Genomic DNA, 15516 nt, shown 5'->3' with positions numbered 1-15516 from the left:
TCCTGTCATTCATAACAATGAAATGCCAGTCAAATTTGCTTCTATTTAAATGACAACTTTCCCAGAGTACTGGCTAAACTTATACTCAATTCTAATCACCTTAAATAATTAGAAATCCACTTCAATCACATTACATATGTGCTAAAGGTCATTCCATATACCAGAAGCAGTTTACTTACAAATAGCCAATATATCTCTGTAAAACTTTCGAAGTAGATAAGAGAGTTTTATCTTTTCACCAACATCATTTCTCAGTGGTTGAAAGTCTTCTTCCAATCCAGTGTCGATGTTATGGAGGGGAAATGGGAACTTGACACTAATGCAGTACTCAAGTTGACAAAGGCATTAAATGTCCTTGCAGGGGTCTGCCAGCATTTTTCACATCCCCTCAAATGGGAGATCTGAATTTCATGGAAAATGTGAATCACTGCAAGAAAAAGTTTGACAAGAGGATGGGGAACATGTTACAAGAGCAGTCACTAAACAAGCACATCGCAAGAAACCCCACTCTCATTCAATTTCCAAAATTATGTTTTCCTAAAGATATTGAAGGGCAACAAACATTTTAGTAAATTAAACAGAGGCCAGGAAAATTCAATTGGTAAATTGATGCAGCCTCTAGTGGCCAATTAAGGAGCAACAGAAAATAAAAATATTTGAACCATGGTTGATTCTTTGTCTTATTGTTTCTGTAACATCTCGACCCGGAATAAAAAGTGTGAAGATTGTAGACTAATCCAAAGCCATATTAACCAGTAGTTTAAGACTTTGGGTGACAGATGAGTTTTGTATTTGCTGCAGATAAAAAACAATTATGGTATAATGAGATTATCAGAATACTGTGAAAACCTTTAAAAGATGAACAAACATTTAAAATGGAAGAACTTAAGCCATACACATCAACATTTTTCAAATTAGAAAGGTAGATAAATCAAGCATATTGCGCTCTCAATCTCCTAGAATGAATGAGGCTTTTGTATTTTGATGCACATACCTGAATAATGAAAGTTTTGAAAGAGATCAATTTGCCAGGATTGTTGAAGTACTTGCTGCTCTTTCAGAGATTGATTCGTGGATTGAAGGTTACAAGGTGTAACCAGAAAGGATTGCCTTGCAATCACTCTAGTTAATAAAAAATGCAAGGCAAACTTGTTAAGACAAATGAGTAAGAGAGATTCTAGAGATGCTGACAATAGAAACATAGAAAATAGGTGCAGGAGTAGGCCATTTGGCCCTTGGAGCCTGCACCGCCATTCAATATGATCATGGCTGATCATCCAACTCAGTATCTTGTTCCTGCCTTCTCTCCATACCCCCATGATCCCTTTAGCCACAAGGGCCACATCTAACTCCCTCTTAAATATAGCCAATGAACTGGCCTCAACTACCCTCTGTGGCAGAGAGTTCCAGAGATTCACCACTCTCTGTGTGAAAAAAGTTTTCATCATCTCGGTCCTAAAAGATTTCCCCCTTATCCTTAAACTGTGACCCCTTGTTCTGGAATACTCTGTTATACTCAAATCCTTTTGTTATGAGTGCTAACATACCATTCGCTTTCTTCACTGCCTGCTGCACCTGCATGCCAACTTTCAATGACTGGTGTACCATGACACCCAGTTCTCGTTGCAGTCTGCTTTCCTGTTTTTGCCACCAAAGTGGATAACCTCACATTTATCCACATTATACTGCATCTGCCATACATTTGCACACTCACCCAACCTATCCAAGTCACCTTGCAGCTTCCTAGCATCCTCCTCACAGCTAACACTGCCCCCCCCCCCAGCTTCGTGTCATCCACAAACTTGGAGATGTTGCATTCAATTCCCTCATCCAGATCATTAATATATATTGTAAAAAGCTGGGGTCCCAGCACTGAGCCTTGCGGTACCCCACTAGTCACTGCCTGCCATTCTGAAAAGGACCCGTTTACTCCTACTGAACCCCCAATACCGTGTGCTTTAAGTTTGCATACTAATCTCTTATGTAGGACCTTGTCGAAAACCTTCTGAAAGTCCAGATATAACACATCCACTGGTTCTCCCTTAGCCACTCTACTAGTTACATCCTCGAAAAATGCTGTAAGATTCGTCAGACATGATTTACCTTTCTTAAATCCATGCTGACTTTGCCCTATGATTTCACCACTTTCCAAATGTGCTGCTATCCCATCTTTAATAACTGACTCTAGGAGTTTCCCCACTACCGACGTTAGACTAATTGGTCTGTAATTCCCCGTTTTCTCTCTCCCTCCCTTTTTAAAAAATGGGGTTACATTAGCTACTTGAAAAAATATCACAAATGCATCCACTATTTCTGCGGCTACTTCCTTAAGTACTCTGGGGTGCAGCCTGTCTGGCCCTGGGGATTTATCGGCCTTTAATCCATTCAATTTACCTAACACCACTTCCTGGCTAACCTGGATTTCACTCAGTTCCTCCATCTCATTTAACCCCCGGTCCCTTGCTATTTCCGGCATATTATTTATGTCTTCCTTAGTGAAGACAGAACCAAAGTAGTTATTCAATTGGTCTGCCATGTCCTTGTTCCCCATGATATATTAGCCTGATTCTGACCTACATTTGTTTTAACTAATCATTTCCTCTTCACATATCTATAAAAACTTTTGCAGTCAGTTTTTATGTTCCCTGCCAGTTTTCTTTCATCATCCATTTTCCCTTTCCTAATTAAGCCCTTTGTCCTCCTCTGCTGGACTCTGAATTTCTCCCAGTCCCCTGGTAGGCTGCTTTTTCTGGCTAATTTGTATGCTTCATCTTTTGTTTTGATACTATCCCTTATTTCCCTTGTTATCCATGGATGCACTACCTTCCCTGATTTATTCTTTTGCCAAACTGGGATGAACAATTGTTGTAGTTCATCCATGCAGTCTTTAAATGCATATTTAAATGCAGTCATTGCATATCCACCATCAACCCTTTAAGAATCAATTGCCTGTCTATCTTGGCCAATTCATGTCTCACACCCTCAAAGTCCCCGTTCTTTAAGTTCGGGACCCTTGTTTCTGAAGTAACAATGTCACTCTCCATCCTAATGAAGAACTCAACCATATTATGGTCACTCTTGCCCAAGGGGCCACGCACAACTAGACTGCTAACTAACCCTTCCTCATTACTCAATACCCAGTCTAGAATAGCCTGCTCTCTCGTTGGTCCTCAAAGACAATTCCTTTGGTCAGACCCTAGTCTTTGGGAGCAAAGGGGAAATTAAGAGTTAGCCATTTACAACAGATGGAGACATTATACAGCTTTAAACCTTTAAAATTCTCGACTGGCCTACAGATGTTTAGTCTAGTTTCAAGCCGAGTGATGTATATTGAGATTAAGGGAATCAAGTGTGAAGGGGCAGAATCAGCCAATGGTTCTTATTGAATGATGGAGCAGGCTCATGAACCACATGTCCTAACTTTGGTTCTATTTCCATGTGTTATCCTAAAATTTCAATGTCACACGTTCATTTTAAAATTCAATGCAACGTTCTTTCAAATTCTTGTGACGAGCCAGTGCAAAGTTTGCAGCCACAATCTCCAAATTAGTCAATTGTCTGTTACTAAACTGGCAAGTTAAGTGCAGTGAACCAGTATTTGATCTCTAATCTTTACCAAGATAAACAGATCTATGCTAGGGTTACAATTGATTTCACACTTGTGGGGTAGAGTTTATTACTATAACATTGTTTATCATGAAGCAGCACGTAATAGATTGAGCATTTTTTTTAATAAATGCAAAATGAAGAAACTACAGCAGGGTTCCAATATTAAGCAAGTGGTTTCTAATTCACTGGAATAACATCAAATTGTTTTCTATAAAGATGCACACACATAATTTGGGAGAGCCAATGCCAAGTCCAAGGAAAAAAAGCAAAGGACAAGCAATTCTTTGCCACAAAGAATATATTTTATACCATATGAATCATCATGAACCATTGGAAAGTATTACATACAGAAATAAATGAAGTATGTCTCTATATACTGGCATGCCGGTACATTTGGAAAAAAATAAATCAACCTTTCAGAATATAAATTGAAGTGTGTGCATTTAACAGTACTCTTGATATAAAATATTTTTTACATGTTTAACAACTACCACAAGACAGAAATGCTGATGTTCTGTGTATGCCAGGCATATATCTGGCTATTTAAAGATATTTAGGGCTTGTTTGAAAATATTTCATTATGCATGTTCAAAAAAATGGACACTTAAGTATTTAGCAAAATTAAAACTTTGTTGCATTGCTTTAGTTCCAACACTGATTTCTCTCATTTCCTACCAGTTAAACAATATAGGTCACCAACCCATAGAAGTTAAAAAAATACCAATTTTTGCACCTGTTTAACTATCTGTACATGATCATGCAAAGCAATGACTTTTTCCTCTCTAGCTTGCTTTATAAAAGGTAATCACGTTCATGAGCTACCATGAACTATACACAATGGCACACATCAGAATTCACCCTCTTTTGGAAGCAATGAATGTTACTGATCTAATTCAGGTCGACAATTATTCTGATCTTATTCAGGACTCGGTTTAAAAAAACATATTTAGAATCTAATATGGCTGCACATATTAGTACTACTTGATCAAACTTTGAGTATGAAACTACATTCGTTCTAAAACTAAAAAATATACAAATAGAATTTTGCAGCTCATCACCGAGCACAGGTTGCATAAGCACATGTTTGAATATGCTTTGTCCAATTTTTACAAGCTCCATAAAATCAATGTTGCCTGGAGTATTGGTTATAAAAATGCTACTTGTCAAAAATGGAAGCTCAGGCAGGAAAGGAGGCACTCAGTCAAGGGGCCTTGGAATGTAGCACTTTCAATAAATATACTGCTTAAGAATTTCAATACAAAAACATTAAAACCATGCCCAAGAAACAACTTGCAAGAATTTCAACCTGCAAGAGAGAATTGCCTAAAATGTTAGCATCATAATCTTTGGACCTTATATAATATGCTGATTTGACTATGTAGCATTCGTGTTTATTGCTACTGACTGGGAATCACTTTTTAGGCCTACTTTTGAGATTTATGTATAATGAAACAGCTGTGTCAAATACACACCATTTAAAAAAAGAGGATTTGAATAGAGCACTCACTGAGGATAAATCAAGCAAGAGGAAAACTAGATTTAGTTATTTTAAATGATTTTCAGGGCTCTCTCTCAGTACCTATTTAAATATACATAGATTCAAATTACAAGCCATATTTTCTTTATAAGTAAAACCCAAAATGCAGGTTGAAAATCTCTGGTCTGTTGTCCTTAGGAGCTGACCTGTACTTGATCATAGGGTTTCAACCTTAAAAGTGATTTTCAAAAAAGGGATACAAAGTATTCAACAGTTTCCAGTTGAAAATTGAATTATATAGTACAAAAAAAAAGCTTATGAACTTCAGTGTTAAAGGGAATATTCTTTGGATACATTTTTGATCGCAAAGCTTCCGCTGATATGTCGCATTTCTTAAATCTATTATACACATACATATTCTTTTCACCATTAACTTTCTTAATCATTCACTACTGAATATAGGACTCTTCATACTATCTGTGCTGCTAATCATCTAACACAATCATTTAACCATTCAATAACCTACTAAACAAGTTCAAGGGCTATTTCCTTTTGGCATTTATATAAGCTGCAGTTTTTATAAAATTGATCATGCCAAGTCTTTTGGTGTAAAATAACCATTTGTTCATTAACTGCAGAAGTAGGCCAACTTTCAAACATATCTGAAATAAATTTGATAGACACTACTGAAAATGTATACTGTAAAATCATGTACAAGTAATTAAAAACCTATGACAAATCTTTCATATTTAAATAAGACCAAATGAAACTAATAGCTGAGAGTTCACTTTGTAATCACCCAACCCCCAGAATTAATTACACAGCTGCTTGAAAATTAATAGTTCAAAGACAAATAATACATCTTTGTGGTGTATACTATGAAATGGAAGACACCATCTAAAAATAAAATCCATGTAGGCAGCATGTTAGGATGCAAGGTAGACAAAAGTGCTGGAGAAACTCAGCGGGTGCAGCAGCATCTATGGAGCAAAGGAAATAGGCAACGTTTTCGGGCCAAAATCCTTCTTCAGACTGAGGGTTTCAGCCCAAAACGTTGCCTATTTCCTTCGCTCCATAGATGCTGCTGCACCCGCTGAGTTTCTCCAGCACTTTTGTCTACCTTCGATTTTCCAGCATCTGCAGTTCCTTCTTAAACAACGTTAGGATGCAAGATGTGACAATGCTTTGAAGAAGTTAGGCAAAGGCACTTAACTGGCACCAGATTCTCTGTTGATGGTTCAGCAGCTGATGAATACGTCTAATAATACAGAATAAACCCAAAGTAAAAGATAATGTCACTTGATTCAAACATTAAAATTTATCGGGTTTCAAAACTAATTTGTAAAGCAAAAATGTAATCATTGCTGCAAAACTAAGGAATCAAACAAAAATTATACAGGTACTGTCCATGGATATAAATTGAATACAAAAAAATCAACAGGGTACAGCTGGACATACTGTATATACTAGTTCTTCAAGATAATGTAGGTAAAAATGGTATATAACATTTGCTAATCACTATTTCCAAAATGTGTGGAATACTAAATGGCATAATCCTGTCCAAATATTCAGAGTTCATCGAATCTTGCATCAGTGGAAGAGACAGAACTCATTGAAGTTCCAATTAAGATAAAAAATGTCTCAAGTTTTCTCATCCTTCACAGAATAAAACATAGTCCATAGGATTAAGAATCCTATAGCCATGTCAGAAAGCTCTCTTTATCTATCTTTGTGGCAGCAAGGACAGACTCCATGTCATTAAGAAAGTCGGAGCTTAATGCCTCTTGCAGGCTTGGCATCAATTCCTCTCCTTCCACATTCATGCTGTCTTCTTCCAGTGTTCCAAGGTCCACATTAGTTCCTGGAATAGTTTCCAAGTAGTCTGGAAAACGGCTCTGCTGGGAATTTAGATTATTTGGGCCAAGGTTTTCACCTGGATAAAGAAACCAAAAGAAGGTGAAAACAGCCCAATTGAACAAACATTCATTCTATATTGTTTAAAAATCAACAATTACAAAGCTATTATCCTCAAATGAATGTATTCCTATTCACAAGAAATGTCCTTAATTTCCTATTCTGGATGCACTATGCTTCTTTGCATAATGTTCCATGTTAGATTCGAGCATGGTATCATAAATGGCAATTATTCAATATTTCCTCAGTTACACAGCACAACATGGGCAACTGGAGAACAAATAAGAGGGGAAATCTGTTGGTTCTTTCAACCGGAGGTAAACTGCTGACACCATGATGTACAAACTAACATCAATTGGAGAAGATCAGTTAAATCAATACAATTTAGGGATCACCTTGTATTGTCATGGTGTGGAATAACACAGACAACATTTATCCTCAGAAAATTCATGTTCACTAACAGTCAGTAATATCTGGGCATATAGAGTAATTTGTTGAAGAAATAGAATCAACCTTTTAGTCTGCGCTGATTTGTCAACATGTAAGCTCATTCTAAAGTTGTTCAATTGAGTGACAATCTTCAGTTTCTCAGTTCTCAGACTAGGTATGACAAGTCTACATCTGGTACAAGGGGCCCCACAGGATCAATGGGAATAAATCAGTCACATTATTATTTGACTTCATCAAATTGTAATCTTTAAGAGGTACTTGATTGTCAGCCAGGAAGAGGGGAGCGGTAGAAGGAGAAGGTGGGTGTGATAGGACCTCACTGGTTGACAAAGGATTTCTGCCAGCAAATCTAGTTACCAGGAGTGAGCAATTCGTGCACTGCTTTGGGCCAGAACAATGTCAGGGGGCCAAGGATTCCTTCAGAAGACTGCATCTTGCATCCACACTGATAGAAACCAGAGATCTTGGGATCAACAGAAGATGCTGGACATAATGTCCTAATTTTCGAAACTTACTTTATAATTCAATAAATTTGGCTTAAACATTGCATCAGCTTTAAGAAGAATATTTCTCGTAACCGAACAGACCTGTGTCCATTTCCTCAACACTGTTAAGAAAGTCATCAGGTGTTCTAGGCACACCGTAGCTGTTCATGCCGAGTCCACTGTCCGTACTCTCTTCCCTGGAATGGTATGTTCCACTGGAGAGAAACATAAACCAGGTGAGGCAAAATTAAACTGTACAAGAGTCTATGAAAAAGTTGTCTTTATACACACAGTCCTTGTTCTCCCATCAAAAACCACAGATACACATCCTTTGGATTTCAGCTTCTGAGCAGCAAAGCCTTCGAAAAAGGACCATATATCGAAACTAATTTACACAGAATCAGATATGTATGCAGAAAGTGGTAATACTAATCATGAATAACTTCATTGTGTAGTTTTAAGCAAGCAGCTTTAGTGTCTGACTTTTGTAACCATGTGTTACATGAATCTTGCCCATTCCGGTTTACATTGAGCTTAACCATATCAGCGAGCTCTTTGGAAATGGGACAATCACAGTGCCCTCCATAATGTTTGGGACAAAGACCCATCATTTATTTATTTGCCTCAGTACTCCACAATTTGAGATTTGTAATAGAGAAAAAAAAAAAATCACAGTTAAAGTGCATATTGTCAGATTTTTGACACCTGGACAGAAATGCTGGAGGAACTCAGTGGGTGAGGCAGCATGGATGGAGAGAAGGAGTAGGACAAATGCTGGAGGAACTCAGCGGGTGAGGCAGCATCGATGGAGAGAAGGAGTAGGACACAAATGCTGGAGGAACTCAGCGGGTGAGGCAGCATCGATGGAGAGAAGGAGTAGGACACAAATGCTGGAGGAACTCAGCAGGTGAGGCAGCATCGATGGAGAGAAGGAGTAGGACAAATGCTGGAGGAACTCAGCGGGTGAGGCAGCATCGATGGAGAGAAGAAGTAGGACAAATGCTGGAGGAACTCAGCCGGTGAGGCAGCATCGATGGAGAGAAGGAGTAGGACACAAATGCTGGAGGAACTCAGCGGGTGAGGCAGCATCGATGGAGAGAAGGAGTAGGACACAAATGCTGGAGGAACAGCGGGTGAGGCAGCATCGATGGAGAGAAGGAATACCTATGGAGTGAAGGAACATCTATGGTGAGAAGGAAGCATCTATGGAGAGAAGGTGTGAACTTCTCTAAATCGGCGAGACCAAGCGCAGGCTCAGCGATCGCTTCGCCCAACAACTCTGTTCAGTTCGCACTAACCAACCTGATCTCACTTCAACTCCCCCTCCCATTCCGAATCTGATGTTTCTGTCCTGGATGAGGCCCAGTGCAAATCGGAGGAACAGCACCTCATATTTCGCTTAGGTAGTTTACACTCCAGCGGTATGAACATTGACCTCTAATTTCAGATATTCCTTCTCTTCATAGATGCTGCCTCACCCTCTCAGTTCCTCCAGCATTTTTGTCTACCTTAGTAAGCCCACCAGTGCTCTCTTTTTTCTTAATGATGTTCCAAACAGTTGATTTTGGTAAGCCTAAGGTTTGGCTGATGTCTCTAACAGTTTTATTCTTGTTTTTCACTCATAATGGCTTCCTTGACTTCCTTCATTGGCCCAACTTTGGTCCTCATTGATAAACAGCAATAAAAGTTTCCAATGGTGATAGAAAGACTGGAGGAAAGACTAACTGAGAGCTCGCATTTACCTGCATTAAAGAGGCATTAAACACATTTAAACTATTAAGATCAGGGGATATGGGGAGAAGGCAGGAACGGGGTACTGATTGGGGATGATTAGCCATGATCACATTGAATGGCGGTGTTGGCTTGAAGGGCCGAATGGCCTACTCCTGCACCTATTGTTTAAATGTATAAAAATACCCTTTAATAAAATTTGACAATGTGCACTTTAACCACATGTGATTTTTTTATTACAAATCTCAAATTGAGGAGTACAGAGGCAAATAAATAAATGATGGGACTTTGTCGCAAACATTATGGAGGGCACTGTATTTGTACAAATACCGAGTCATTGAAAGTTGGTGAATCCCAGAAAACCCGCAATTAAGAAAATGTTATCAATCCTATTTCGTCACGTGAGGAACTTGGTGTAATGATTCATTCTCCAAAGATGCCGTTTCTAACATTGTCACACTGTATGTCCACTACTAGAATTTAAATAAATGCTCCTTGTTGCAATGTTTGATTCAATTTTTGCTGGAAACCAAAAGTACCAGGGGAGGGGGTGGTTTGGGTGGGAAGGGATGAATTGACCAGGGAGTTATGGAGGGAGCGGTCTCCCCTTTCGGTTTACCGCAGAGACGGCTCCCTCCGTAACTTGTCGCTTTACCTCCCCCCTCGACTTCATCCAAGGACCTAAGCAGTCTTTCCAGGTGTGGCAGAGGTTCACCTGCATCTCCTCCAACCTTATCTATTGCATCCGCTGCTCTAGGTGTCAGCTACTCTACATCAGTGAGACCAAGCGTAGGCGAGGCGATCGCTTCGCCCAACACCAAATAACCAACCTGATCTCCCGGTGGTTCAGCACTTCAACTCCCCCTCCCATTCCGAATCCGACCTTGTTGTCCTGGGCCTCCTCCATGGCCAAAGTGAGTCCCACCGCAAATTGGAGGAGCAACACCTCATATTTCGTTTGGATAGTTTACACCCCAGCAGTTTGAACATTGACCTCCAATTTCAGATAGTCCTTGCTTTTTCCCTCTTTCCCCTCCCCTTCAAAGCTCTCCCACAGTCCACTGTCTCCGCCTTTCCTTTCTTCTTCCCTCCACCCCAACATCAATCTGAAGAAGGGTCTCGGCCCGAAACGTCACCTATTCCTTCGCTCCATAGATGCTGCCTCATCCGCTGAGTTTCTCCAGCATTTTTGTTCACCTTCGATTTTTCCAGCATCTGCAGTTCTTTCTTAATCAAGTATTCTACAGGGATTTGTAAATATATTTTTCATAAAGTCATAAGTGATAGGAGCAGAATTAGGCCATTTGGCTCATCAGGTCTACTCTGCCATTCAATCATGGCTGATGTATCTCACCCTCCGAACCACATTATCCTGCCTTCTCCCCATAACCCCTGACACCCGTACTAATTAACAATCTATCTCTGCCTTAAAAATATCCATTGATTTGGCCTCCACAGCTTTCTGTGGCAAAGAATTCCACAGATTCACCATCCGCTGACAAAAGAAATTCCTCCTCGTCTTAAAGGAACTTTCTTTAATTCTGAGACTATGAGCTCTAGTCCTCGGCTCTCCCACGAGTGAAAACATCTCCACATCCACTCTATCCAAGCCTTTCACTAATCAGTAAGTTTCAATGAGGTCCCCCCCCCCACCCCAGTGCTGACAAACGCTTGTTTTCCTCATCCACTTAGGTTGACCTACTAATAAAAGTCTGGAGCAGCATCCTATATTAGACATATGTACACAGTGACAGTACAGAATGGAGTGTAGCAACAAACAAGGCAATAGTACGTTACATGTAACAAGGAGGGTCTTTAAATAGGAAAGCCTTAAAAAAAGTCACAGATTAATTAAAAAATTCAAACTATTCAATACAATCCATTTTTGAGATAGCTATACATTTTATGAAAGGATTCAAAGGTCAGTTTATTGTCACGTGTACCAATTAAGGTACACTGAAACTCAAATTACCATACAGCCATACTAAAAAGAGCAACAAGACACAACCACATAAAAGTTAACATAAACATCCACCACAGCAGATTCCTCACTGTGATGGAAGGCAATAAAGTCTAAGTTTATTCTCCCGCAGACGGAGCATTCGAACCATCGCAGACGGGGCAGTTAAACCATCGCAGACGGGGCATTTGAACCATCGCAGGCGGGGCGATCGAAGCTCCCACAGCCGGCGGTTGAAGCTCCGCGTCGGAGCAGTCGAAGCTCCTGCGATTGGTGCTCCCGAAGTCAGTCTCTAACCAGGGACAGCGAACTCCACGATGTTAAAGTCCGCAGGTTCCCATGGTTGGAGCTCCGAGTTTGATCCCCGACAGGGATCGCGAGCTCCACGATGGTAAGTCCACAGGCTCCCGCAGTTGGGGCTCCCGCTGTTGGAGCTCCCGAAATCGGTCTCCAGCAAAGACCACCGGCTCCTCGATGTTAGGCCGCAGTGCGGACAAGATACAATACGGAAAAAATCTCCATTGAGTTAAGAGATTTTAAAAAAGTTTCTCCCCCCCCTCCCTAAAACACTAAAACATACATTTAACACATGTCATTCCTAATATCTCATAATACTCCTGCACAATACTCACCTTGCAAATGGGCTCTACGCTCATTATTTTCCCGATTGGAAAAGCTTAGTAATAGTCTTGGCTACGATCAGACCAAATTTTATTATAATAATAATTAATATAACTGTTCAAGATTGCTACGTGAAACTTACAGCTGTGAGTTTCACATATTTTCCTATTGCCTCAATCTGTAAAAATATATTGCAAAAACAGAATTTTGTTATATAGCAGTAACATACATGTTTTTAGATTCACTCACCTATTAAGGAACGGATCTGAACTATTGGTTGTCATTGTCCTTACATCTTGTGGTATCGCAGATGACGTAACTGGATTTTGAGGGCTGCCATCTTGTTCAATAGTTGGTAGCTGACTGCGCAAGGCCATTTCCTGAGAACAGGGTGCAGACAATCAATTCTGAAGCCAAAAACTATGATTTTTGAATGATTAGTTTTATTTCGTAAGTGGTGTTTTTCAAACATGTTGTTTTAATAAAGGATAGTCAATCAGGAATATTTCATTTAACTGGCAAAATCTTCAGGTTTACATGACACAGATGCAATGTGACATACAGGGGCATGATATAATTCACCATGTTTACCTTCACCCGCTCCCAATGCACACACTTAAAACAGAAATCGACAGTCAAAAGGCACTTAGCGTTGTTCCTTTTGATTGCACTGTCTTGTATACAGATGCCTTTCAGTATTTTCCTAATTAGGTTGGCATGAGAGTGGGAGGGGGGGGGGGGGCAGGGAGAAGAAAGGGTCCTAGAGCAGAAAGGAAGCCAGTGAGAAGTTTGGGGCAAAAATTATAATGCAGGAGAACAAGATTAGTAGACAAGGACACAAGGACATGGCCGACCTTGCATTATTTTTTTAATTTGCATTATAATGCTGTAACACTGTACTTGGTATTTTTCTCTTCGTCTTACCTGCAGCATGGCTTGATTGTAATTGTGTACATTATGATTAGATTGACTAGATTTTTCACTGCATCTCAGTACACATGACCATAATAAACCAATGGCAATAAATTGAGGCAAGGTCGATGTTGGTGGCATCAGGCGGGAACTTGCTAAAGTCGATTGGGAGAGTCTGTTTGCAGGTTGGGGGATGACTGGTAAGTGTGAGGCTTACAAAAGTGAGATAGTAATGGTACAAAGGCAGAAGGGCAAGGCAGCACAGGTGTAAGGAACCCTAGTTGATGAGAGATGTTGAAGTTCTGTTCAGGAAAAAAAGTATATGTCAGATTTAGGCAGTTGGGATCAAGTGAATCCCTCCGTGAATTTTTCCTGATTGGAAGCCTGAGGCCAGTGGAGCATGCTGGGTCAGTGTTGAGTCCTCTGTTGTTTCCTATCTACATTAACCGAGTTTGGATGTCAAGATAGTTAACATTGTTAGTAAATTGGCAGCCAATACTGAAATCAGCAATATGGAAAGCGATGACGGACATCCAAGTTTACAACAGGATCTAGATCAGTTTAGAAGGTGGACAAGAAATGGCAAATGGAATTTTACTCTGACAAAGTGTGAAGTGTTTTACTTGGTCTTGCACAGTAGGTACAGGTGCACAACCTTTTATCCGGAGTTCCGGAAACCGAAAAGCTCCGAAAACCGAACATTTTTTCCAGGATGTTGTCTGCACACCAAAGCTCATGTTTGGCGCCAAACTTGACCCGAAAAAAAAAACCCACGGTCAACCCAGGTCTGTACTACTGTAGCGGCTGCCTCCTCCCCGGAGACCGGGGAGACACTTAAACATCTGTAAATCATTGCTTAAATGTTAGTCAGTTAGTTTGGAGTGCTTTTATGTGAAGGGGGGGGGGGGTTGGGTGGAGGGGGGAAACTTTAATTCTTAGTCCCCTACCTGGTCGGAGAGGCGGGGAGCGGGCAATGCCTTACCGGGTCGCCGTGCAGTAAGCTCCGGAGCACTGTGGCCGCCGACTCCCAACATCGCGGAGCTGGGGGCTGCGGACGTCCGGCCGCGGGCGGCGCCGGATGTAGCTCCGACCACGGCAACTCTACCCCTGGCTGCACAGCGCTTCAAATCCAGCGTGGCCCGCGGACCGTGGCCGGACGCCCGCAGTCCAAGCTCTGCGATGTTGTGTGTCGGCGGCCACAGCGCTCTGGAGCTTACCGCAAGGCGACCCGGTAAGGCATTGCCCGCTCCCCGCTGGTATCCCAGTGCTGCGACGCCGCTGACTCCCAACATCGCGGAGCTGGGGCTGCGGGCGTCCGGCCGCGGGCGACGCTGGATTTGGAGTGCCGCGCGCAGCCAGGGGTAGAGTTGCCGGGGTCGGAGCTCCAACCAGCGCCGCCCGCCCGCAGCCTCAGCTCCGCGATGTTGGGAGTCGGCGGCCACAGCGCTCCAGAGCTTACTGCACGGTGACCCGGTAAGGCATTGCCCGCTCCCCGCCTCTCCGACCAGGTAGGGGACTAAGAATTGAAGTTTCCCCCCACCCCCACCACATAAAATCCCTCCAAACTAACTAACATTTAAGCAATGATTTACAATGATTCCCCGGTCTCCGGGGAGGAGGCAGCCGCTCCAGACTTTTCAAGCCACCCGCGCTACCTACCTAATCTACGCTAAAAGTCTTCCATTCAGAAATCCGAAAAATTCCGTAATCCGAGAAGTGTCTGGTCCCAAGGCTTTCGGATGAAAGGTTGTGCACCTGTAGTAGAGCCTGTAGTGTGTTGTAGAACAAAGTGGTGTCAGGTAGGTGGAGTGGTAAAGGCAGCATTTAGCATGCATGCCTTCATTGGGCAGGGTACTGAGTATAAAAGTTGGTGCAGCTGTACAAGTCATTGGTGAGACCATATTTGCAGTACTGTGTGTAATTCTGGTCACTCAGCTATAGGAAGGACATCTTTAAGTTCAGATAAAATTCACCAGGTTGTTATCTGGAATTCTGGGAGAGCTTAGGGTCCAGGGATAGGCTGGAAATTTTTGCTTTGGTTAAAGGAGACTAAGGGGTGGCAATATTAAGTTGTGTGAGATCATGAGGGACAAGGAAAGCCGATTCTATAAATGAGGGCATACACTTGAGGTGAGTGGCGAGAGATTTCAGAAGGACTTCAGGGGCAACTTTTTTTACTCAGAAGGTAGTCCATATCTGGAATGAGCTGCCAAAGGAAGATAGAAACATAGAAAATAGGTGCAGGAGTAGGCCATTCGGCCCTTCGAGCCTGCACCGCCATTCAATATGATCATGGCTAATCATCCAACTCAGTATCCTTTACCTGCCTTCTCTCCATACCACCTGATACCTTTGGC

At 41.5% G+C, this 15516-nt stretch overlaps 1 protein-coding gene across 2 annotated transcripts in view; it reads right to left on the bottom strand.

Moving 5' to 3' along the window:
- Window positions 1–6386: 6386 nt before the first annotated feature.
- The window catches only part of yap1 (Yes1 associated transcriptional regulator), a 105653-nt gene continuing 96523 nt past the window's right edge, over window positions 6387–15516 (bottom strand). For both annotated transcript variants that reach the window (XM_055637362.1, XM_055637363.1), the window contains 3 exons: window positions 12497–12627; window positions 8038–8150; window positions 6387–7019 (listed from right to left, as the gene is read on the bottom strand). In XM_055637362.1, coding sequence (XP_055493337.1) covers window positions 6781–7019; window positions 8038–8150; window positions 12497–12627 — 483 coding nt within the window. In that variant the 3' untranslated portion in view covers window positions 6387–6780. The remainder of the gene's footprint in view (window positions 7020–8037; window positions 8151–12496; window positions 12628–15516) is intronic.

The sequence above is a fragment of the Leucoraja erinacea genome, chromosome 6, assembly GCF_028641065.1.
Source record: "Leucoraja erinacea ecotype New England chromosome 6, Leri_hhj_1, whole genome shotgun sequence".
NCBI classification, from domain to species: Eukaryota; Metazoa; Chordata; class Chondrichthyes; order Rajiformes; family Rajidae; genus Leucoraja; species Leucoraja erinaceus.
Note: the sequence above shows the minus strand (reverse complement) of the source record. Positions and strands in the feature narration are given on the sequence as shown.